The 10,000-nt window shown below is 41.6% G+C and overlaps 1 protein-coding gene and 1 long non-coding RNA gene across 2 annotated transcripts in view; one reads left to right on the forward strand and one right to left on the reverse strand.

The window, feature by feature from the left end:
• Nucleotides 1–4,671: 4,671 nt before the first annotated feature.
• The window catches only part of LOC143024638 (laminin-like protein lam-2), a 113,294-nt gene continuing 107,965 nt past the window's right edge, over nucleotides 4,672–10,000 (forward strand). Inside the window, exon 1 of the mRNA XM_076183549.1 lies at nucleotides 4,672–5,076. Within this exon, the coding sequence (XP_076039664.1) occupies nucleotides 4,843–5,076 (234 nt within the window). The 5' untranslated portion in view covers nucleotides 4,672–4,842. The remainder of the gene's footprint in view (nucleotides 5,077–10,000) is intronic.
• LOC143024639 (uncharacterized) overlaps nucleotides 9,751–10,000 on the reverse strand; it is a 120,985-nt gene continuing 120,735 nt past the window's right edge. The window contains exon 3 of the long non-coding RNA XR_012966292.1: nucleotides 9,751–9,876. This is a non-coding gene — a long non-coding RNA (uncharacterized LOC143024639). The remainder of the gene's footprint in view (nucleotides 9,877–10,000) is intronic.

Here is a 10,000-nt window from a genome sequence, read left to right on the forward strand (position 1 = left end):
ATAAGGGAAGTAGCCAAGTCAAACACGTGCCTATTTCCACCCATCCCACCCTTTCTCTGATCTCATCTTTGCTCCTCATATATGACGGGTCATCCCTGTATCCTGCCCACTTCCCTTTGTCAGATGTAGCAAGACACAGTACATCCAGAGTAAGGTAGCTTCACTTAATCGGCGCCCCCTCTTCCAGAAACTGAGAAGACGGGGAGAAATCCCCTCGACCTGCGTCAAAATATAATTCACACATAAGCACTGCTTACACCTTCATCCCGTACCCCTTCCCTCCTTGCATAACAGTATCATCTATACACACTCTCCACTCATCCATATCTTCTGCATATATATATATATATATATATATGTATATATATATATATAATATATATATATATGTATATGTATAAATGGGCAGGATATTTTTTCTTAAACAAGTAGAGTTAAATGTGATTGCTAGTTCTGCTTTTTGTATTTACTTTAAGACATTCTCTTTGTCTTAAGGTGGTCTTATTGTCTCTATTGAGATCTGAGGTGATTTCTCCGTAGGAGGTCATCTGTGCTGCCAGATCGAGATTTCGAGTCTCTCAACTCTTCTTCAGTGGCTTGGTATAGTGGCTGTCTCTATGTTAGAGTTGGTACTGAACTGAAAATGTCAGATGAATAGTATTTAAGGGCTGGACTAGCTGTGTTGTGTACTCGTTCTTGGTGTTGATTGGTTCGTCCGATCAGGTGATCTCTCCCTGTACTCGTGTTGGTTTTGCCCGGCAACAGAGTTCCTCCTCATGCTCGGTAGCGCTAACGGGTCGGACGTCTGGATGTTGAAACTAGGATTCATATTTTTGATTAATAGCGCTTCTAAGATAGGAAGGTGACGGGTATCTTGGCGTTTTATTATGACGCTCGTATTTTTCACCATTATTTCTCTTGTGAGGGTTGTTTGATGTTCCTGTCTAAAATGGTTTTTGGGGACTCCAGATGTGAGATGGTAAGTTATGCGTCTGCTTAGCTTAGTCGTAGTCATGCCGATATAGGTGGAAGGTAGGGCTTCACAGTTCCCTCATGCGCAAGTAAATATACATACATGTGACTGTTGGATTGGTTCTTAACGTTAGAACTGTTACGTAATAGTATGTGGATAGTTTTTTGCTTTTGTAATAAATTATGATGTTCAATGTTTTTTTCTGGGTTTGCTGGTTTTACGTTTCCCTTTACAATTTGTTCCTTTTCTCATTTTTTTTTCTTAGTACCAATGGTCGATTATTTTTTTGGTGATTTTATTTATATTTTGTTTGGTGGGCCCGTTGTTTAATAGGACTAGTGTAAATCTTTTTATTTCTGTGTGAACTTGTTCCCATGTGCTGCAATGGATCAGTGCTCTACGTATGTATGTGCTAATGGTTGAGTCTTTGCATCTTTGTGGGCAACAGCTTTTTCCATATAAACAGTGTCCGGAGTTGGGAAATGATCTTGTTTTTGTTTAATGAGTATATCTGAAAATGGCATGGATCCTTCTATGCTGTTTTCAACTGTAAATATTAACCCATTGGAGGCAATTTTTCAGTATTTCAATATCTTTAATACACATAGTTTCTATGAATATGTCATCAATGTAGCGGCAGTAGATTTTATGTTTTTCGATTTTATTAAACACTTCTTCCTCAATGCAGCCCTATATAAAAGTTGGCAAATGAAGAAAGAAAGGAATTCATAAAAAAGATAATCCATGAACTAGAAACCGAGCTCGATGAGCTCCGAATACAATACCGTCAGTCTGAGCACAAATGGGCAAATATTAATATTAACCCAACTCTAAAAGAGACCGTTGATAGAGCATTCCTAGATATGATGGAACAGGGAGGTATGGAATCAGTATGACGCACAGTTGTTTAGCTATGTTGCAGGTTGGGGATGGGGTTCGAGATATAATAGGTCTGAGCTTGTTACCTGGTTTATGAGTTAAATAACCTCACCAGCCAGTCCACCATCACTGTACCTCCTTTTTTCTTTTAGACATTCTGCACGACACCCATCCAACCCAGGTGCCTTACCTGCTCTCATATTCTTAACAACTACCTTCACTTCATCTTTCCTTATTTCTCCTCCATTTTCCTCACTCATCACGGTCATTTTCTTAGTGCTTCCTACTGCACCTACATTTCCCTCCCTATCCTTCTTCACATTCAGCAACTCCCTAAAATACTCTGCCCATCTTCCTCTTATCGCCGTCTCTTCCATTATTATCTCTCCATCTACACCTTTTATCTGTTCTTCTCTACTTGATTCGGCTCCTCTTCCTCTCTTAATTTCTTTCAAGAACATCTTTTTATTATTTTCAAAATTTTCTGTCATACTCTTACCCGATTTCACATCTGATCTCCTCTTTGCCTCCTTTATCTTATGCTTTACTTCTCTTCTCCTTTCTTTGTACCTCTCACATGATTCTCTCGTCTTATTTTGTTACCAATCTGTGAATGCTCGCTTTTCTTCTGCTTCCTTCTTTGCTTTCTCATCCTACCATTCACTTACCTTACTTCTATTTCCTCATTCCTCCTCTACTCCTAATTCTACTCTATCCTTCCTTCTCTCCCAATCCTCTCTCAGCTTCTTCTTGTACATCTTTTCTTTCTGATTTAAGCAGTTCACTTTAAGCACCTCCCTACCTTCTGTCCTTTTCCTTTTTCTTCATCTATCCTCCATTCTCAATTTACCTTCCACCAAAATAAGATCTGATATTCCCCAACTCTCTCCCATTAGAACATGTACATCATTAACTCTTCCTACTCTTCTCCTGGTTACCATTATATAGTCCATTAACACTCTATCTACCATCCTTCCATCAACCACCCTCTCCCATGTGTACTTATGCTTGACTTCCTTCCTAAACAATGTAAACACTGCATATATATATATATATATATATATATATATATATATATATATATATATATATATATATATATATATACACACATACAGACGCACATAGACAAGAGTCAGACAGTAGGGATAAAAGTAAGGACAGGAGTATTTCACGATGTTTCTATCCTTGAGGACAATATCGCCCCAATGAAGTGGAGTCACAGTGGTCGGTATTTAAGAGGAGGCAGTAGAAAGGACGGATACCAGAGGTTGAAAGTGATCAACATACATTTTTTTTAGTCACTAACGCGTGACTGGTCGTGGAGTGTGTCTCAGTGTATGTGTATATGTGATTCACCTTGGTCTTGGATCACGTGTTGGACTCGTGATCGACAGCTATTTCCCTCCCGGAAGAAAGCTCATATATGACCGATCTATGGGAAATGCCGTGACCTTACACGCACACACATACACACAAATTCCCGCCCACGAGAACTGAAGTAACGACTCGCAGCGCAGCGATACTGAAATTTCAGTCATGGTCGGGATTCGAACCCGGATCGCCTTAGTGGCGGTCGGGAGCTCTAACCACTGCGCCATTGAGTCGTATATATATATATATATACATATATATATATATATATATATATATATATATATATATATGTGTGTGTGTATGTGTGTGTGTATGTGTGTGTGTGTGTGTGTGTGTGTGTGTGTGTGTGTGTGTGTGTGTGTGTGTGTGTGTGTGTGTGTGTGTGTGTGAGGGAGAGAGAGAGAGAGAGAGAGAGAGAGAGAGAGAGAGAGAGAGAGAGAGAGAGAGAGAGAGAGAGAGAGAGAGAGAGAGAGAGAGAGAGGGAGAGAGAGAGAGAGAGAGGAGAAATAGAGATAGAGAAAGTTATAGATAGATAGATAGATAGAGAGAGAGGGGGTGGGGTGGAGTGGATAATAATGCAACAAAATATGGACGGAAAGAGACGGCTAAACCAACATTCACCTTCCGACAATCAGTGGCAGTTTACTAAAGGAGGTGGTTATTCTTAACAAGAGAATTTCTGCTTGGGTGACAGACATAATACAAGAATAAAACACACACACAAACACACACACACACACGCACACTACACGGCTCGATGGCGCGGTTGGTAGAGTTCCAGGCTACCACTACGGAGATCTGAGTTCGAGTCCCGCCCAGGGCTGGAATAATTTCAGTATCGCTACGCTGCGAGTCGCTACTCCAACTCGTGGGCAGGGAGTTGTGTGTGTGTGGAAACTCACAGCATTACCCATATCGACCTTGATGAATCACACACACACACACACACACACGACGGCTAATAAACACTATTGGAAAACAGTGACTGCCAAGTCGGGCACGAGAAGAAAAGGAACAATGATCTGAGCTGCCCCACATGTGGTGTAAGACGCCTCTCATTCAAACAGATTAGAGATGACCACGTAGGGATTTTTACACCAGGGTTGAATTTCCCTTTTGGCTTCATCAACGATAGTCTTAATCGACCGAAAACGTGGTACGCCTGTTTGGATATATTTTAATAAGAATCGTGCATGGGACTGAAACCTGCCAAAGGTGGTAGAGTTAGCACTTGGACGAGACGAAATCAAACGGATTGTCGTGCACCCAAGTGCGGGCATCCTAGGAACTCCGGGCGAGAAGGGCGCGGTGCTTTATGAGGGGGAGTGGGTGGTGGAGATGGGCACGGTTGGACCGTTGTTATTCACCGACTTCAAGCTTTCTGCATCAGATTCAACGACCCAAGTACACTTTGGTACCACACGTGATATACAAGATTTGGGGTTTGCTTCATTGTCAAAGAGGGCGACAGTACCCCGCCTGCCCCCGCGGCCTGCTCTCATCGTGCGTCAGCCACCGTCGACGTGGCGTCCGTAAGGGTGCGAAACTGCGAATGGCTCACGCCGACCAACTTCAGTGCGACGAGTCGAGCCGCGTCCCTGGCCAGTGTAGTGATGGCCAGACGGGGTAGTGGAGCTCAGACTGGCCCACGGGCAGGCTCGTGGACCTCTGCCGTGAACATGTGGGTGTTTGGGCTGCTGGGGATGTGGTGCCTGGGCGTGGGAGTTCGGGGGCAGTATCAATACGGCTACGTGGCCCGGCAGCAACAACAACGACTCGATGCATCCCAGGATCAAGTCGACCTAGGGAGGACGTCTCGATGTTACGACGACCAGGCACGGCCACAGGTGGGTACTCCACGCCCGCGTACTCTTGTGCTACGCTTTAGTGTACATCGAACCACACGCCCGTGTGGCTTAGAACTACACACGGGCGGTGTGCCACACTCCCGCACACTAGCCTTGCCTGTGCATTTAGTATGACACACCCAAACATGTTTTTTCTTACCTTGCTGTGCTCAGAAATTATACACACACACACACACACACACACACACACACAGTATCGCTGCGCTTCGAGTCGTTACTCCAACTCTCGTGGACGGAGAGTTGGGTGTGTGTGTGCGTGTAAGGTTAGCATTACCCATAGATCGGTCATACGAGCTCTGAGCTCTCTTCCGGGAGGGAAATAGCTGTCGATCACGAGTCCAACACGTGATCCAAAGACTAAGTGTATCACACACACACACACACGTGTGTGTGTATATATATATATATATATATATATATATATATATACGTATGTATATATATGTATGTATGTGTATATATATATATATATATATATATATATATATATATATATGTGTGTGTGTGTGTGTGTGTGTGTGTGTGTATATGTATATATATATATATATTGTATATATAATATATATATATATATATATTCAAGTATGTATGGATGAATATGTATGCATCTATGTATGTGTGTATGTATCTTATATTATATTGCAGAAACCACAAGGAAAATAAAGTCGGAATACTAAATGTTTTCGTCTATTACGACATCCTCAGAGTACAAGAAAGAGAAATAGAACACAATATTTATACAGTAATAAGAAAACTGGGGAAGATTATAGTCACATAAAGCCTTCGGACAATATACATACACACACATATATACACATGGACGCAACTGGGTGGGGGTGGCGACGGCCCTCATTGTGTTGGGCGTGACAGGTCGAGACCCTCTCAAAGCTGCCTTGGGATCAAACCACATGGCTTAACTAGAAAAAATTATATGCGTCGCCACTGATAAGGAGCTGGGGGTGATCTCATTCCTAATAGCATAACGTGCCGAATGGCTGGTTGGTTACGGTTGTGCTGTGCACGGAATAACGCAAGTTCGAATCCGACAGCTACCAGTGACATACTTGACCTACCAGTCCAGCTACGTAGGGCAAAGATGACGTCTATGGTTGCAGCTAAGCGCCTCTTGGTGTGATCATAGGCTTCAATGAAAAGCGGTACCAGAAAGAAGCACTGTAGGATTTCCTATTATAGTTTGGCAACATAATTAGGTTGCGTTACATTGGGTACGGTTACAGTAGTTTATATTGAGTAGAGCAACAGCATTTTATGTTGCAACAGGATACGCTGTGTTAGGATAAGTTACATCAGGTCAGGTTAAAGTAGTTCATATTGAGTAGACCAACAGGATTTCATGTTGCAATAGGATACGCTATGTTAGGATAAGTTCCATCAGGTCAGGTCAGGTCATATTAGGTCAGGAAGTTTAACGAACCAAATTTACCCGAATTCCAGTTATCTCTTTGCACTTATAGTTCAAGTTTATGCAGTACTGATAATAGTAATTGTTGCTTCGATTTTCACGGACTGGAAACCCGTAGCCCCACAAAAGTTGGCAGCGGTCCACAGGCCCGTTAATTAATTTTTCCAGGAAGAAACGTTGGACTGGTTTCTGTGATATATTAGTGTGGGACAGTTTTTGTGTTACCGGCTTTTAGTAGTGGGAGGGGAGGAGTCACGAGCTGTCAGTTTTTATGTAAAAAGATGGAGTAAAACAGGTCTTGTATGAAAAGGTGGAAGATATACAGATGAGGCTGAATTTGTGGGTTAGGGTTGAGAGAGCCCTTTCATGCCAATTGTGTGGCTCCAAAAGCTTCTCATAAGATAATTATTCCATTAAAACAAAGACGTCATATACTGTAAACTTGTTAAACATTCCAGTTAAAATTATGTATACTTTTTTCAGCTTCGTTTTGTAAGTGAAATTGAACAATATATAATTAAAGTTTTTTTCAAGTAGGCCTAGTAGGGTATGCTCTTGTTCTCATATTATTGAACTCCTGTAGATTTCGGTTTGAGATTTTTTCTGTATTGCTGCTTCCACAGTACTTTTTTATTATCAAACTTTATAGAATGGCTCTTCTATCTATAAGGGTTGCTTTTGGCACCTCTAGGTGGAGTCGAGGGTGTTCATGAGTTCATGAGTTCATGTAAGGTACTCGTCAATAGTTTCTGCGGTAATTTATATAATGTTACTGTTATTTGAATATCGTTCTGAAATTTGTTTCTTGTGCATATTTTACTCTGGCCCTCGATCAGGGTGTTCCACGAACACCAGGACAGCCATGACTTCTGTGACAAGCACAATCCTAAGTCGGTTCTCATAAGTGTGCTTTGTAAACGTCACGCCATGGGCAAGAATGCACCACGAGGTGTCTCCAATTCAAAACTCGCGCAGAAAATATACTGCACACAGGTTACTGATGTAGTGCTTAGCGTCGAGGGTTGCCATGTTACAGATCTGAGATCGCGCCACGTTCAACCGTCTAGTAATACTGCTGGCCGTTTTACTTTACTTTTTGGGCAAGGGTGTGTGTGTGTGTGTGTGTGTGTGTGTGTGTGTGTGTGTGTGTGTGTGTGTGTGTGTGTGTGTGTGTGTGTGTGTGTGTGTGTGTGTGTGTGTGTGTGTGTGTGTGTGTGTGTGATTCACCATGGTCTCGGATCACGTGTTGGACTCGCGATCGACAGCCATTAACCTCCCGGACGAGAGTTCAGAGCTCGTATGACCGATCCGTAGGTAATGTTGTGACCTTACACACGCACACCCTCAACTCCCCACCCACATGAGTTGGAGTAACGACTCACAGCGCAGCGATACTTCATTTTTTTCAGCCTTGGGCGGGACTCGAACCCGGACCGCTGTGAGAGCAGTTGCGATCGCTTGTGTGTGTGTGTGTGTGTGTGTGTGTGTGTGTGTGTGTGTGTGTGTGTGTGTGTGTGTGTGTGTGTGTGTGTGTGTGTGTGTGTGTAGGGTCACATCATTACCCATAGATAAAACTATATTAACCTTTCGAGTTCTGATCAAGGAAGATAATAGTTTTGTGTCACACGTCCAGCACGTGATCCAGTACACCTTACACATGTACAGTTGCGATGCTAATGACTTGTACACCTAAAGTGGCTGACGCCAGTTCATTTTATTCATCCAAGGAGATCTTGCGGGACAGAAGGGCTTAGTTACAAGTCCACAGATGTCTGGTAACGAAGGACATGATGAATGGCAAGCAAGAAGGAATATAGTCACTTCATTGTCGTGAGGTCACATTTCACCATTGTCCTATATTTTCACGGAGAACAGTCAGGATATAACATAGTTATTTTGTAGATACAATCTGAAAGATATGTATACTATGACTGCAGTCGTCTTCAGTCGTTATTTTTTAGCAGTAAAATCACGTGGGAAACTTGAGTCTTTCAGTAATTAAGAAACTGTGCAATCGTAGAAACCTACAGCAGGGTCATTTGTTATTTCGATCATATCTGCAATACATAGATACAATTTGTTGGAGTCTTTATGATTCGAAAACTTTTTATATTTAGAAGGAATAGTTCCTAGATTTAGAGAAGAGCGCGTACCAACCAGAAGCAGCCTACCCTCAGTAAGACCCAGAGATCAATACAAATTTTGTACCACGCTGAATAAAATTGCCAAACATAATCCAAAACGAAACTCTTAAAATGACCTCTGGACTATAATGGGTCTGTGATTTTTTTTTTTTTTCTAACATTTGAGGCCGAAAGGTCCTCTTAAAAGTAATCATTTGGCTTGAATAGAGGAAGCTCATATTTTCCTCTCCCTCAAGTGGAGGGGGTAGGAGGGAAGGGTTGAGAACACGGATTTCCACGCTCAAACTGTTGGGATATTGACCTAATCCTACAGATTCTGCAGATCATAAATTGGAGGACCCCAAGGATCAAATATTGAATATACCGAACAGGTAAAAAATTTCACCCTTTGAGTAAATCGAGCTTATCACTGGGTTGAGGGTGACATTCTGACATAGAGTGAGAAGTGAGTTAGAGCGAAATTTGTTTTTAGAATACTAAAGCAGTAACTTTAGCTATTCAAAATATGTTTAAACAGTTTTTGTTATTATCATTATCATCATCATCACTATTGCGCAGCAGCTACCCCGACACACCAAAGAGGACGGATATGGAGCAAACTGTGTTAAACGAAAGAAGAAAAGAAACAGAAAAGAACAGAAAACAGTATGAGAAGGAAAACAACAACGTGAGCATGATCACAGAAAAGAAATAAAGAACAAAAGGAACGAAGATCACAAGAGATGAAGGAACAGAAAAGAACAGAAACAAGAGAAACTAAAACAAATAGGCGCTAACAGAAGCGAGATTGAGCAAGTCACCATCCTACAAGAATAATTATAGAAACGTTGGTTACTGCGACAAAGAAACTGGGGCAACGCAAAGGAGTTTGGAAGAGGAGAGTGCAGCCTTCCAAAGGAGAACCAGGCCATCGAGTTCAATCACATTCCACAGTTTACGACAAATTTATTATCCCAGGCCCTTAATTTGCTTCATTCTTAGTGTTGAAAATATGCTTGAAAATTAGTATTATATTGAAATATTTCAGAAATAAAACCAATGTTCTGAGGTGGTATCCTTTAACAGACAAGGATATTACAAACGGCTGGCGATTTTGGAAACGCGGTTGTACAGTGGTAAAAAAAATGTAGTGCTGGGAGTGAGAATTGACGAAAACAAAAATATATACCTATTTTCTTTGCTCCAATGCTGTCCAGACGACAAGAAGAGATCCTGCAAAAGAAAAGAAAAGAAATTTAATAGGAAGGTTAAATGAAAGAGTATCTTGAAATGCAAATGACTTATTGCCAATAAGTCATGAATATTTTTCTCGTTTGTGCGTGTTTTGGGGAGGCAC

Source organism: Oratosquilla oratoria, chromosome 4 (genome assembly GCF_046742065.1).
Source record: "Oratosquilla oratoria isolate Oo_2021 chromosome 4, ASM4674206v1, whole genome shotgun sequence".
In the NCBI taxonomy this organism is placed as follows: Eukaryota; Metazoa; Arthropoda; class Malacostraca; order Stomatopoda; family Squillidae; genus Oratosquilla; species Oratosquilla oratoria.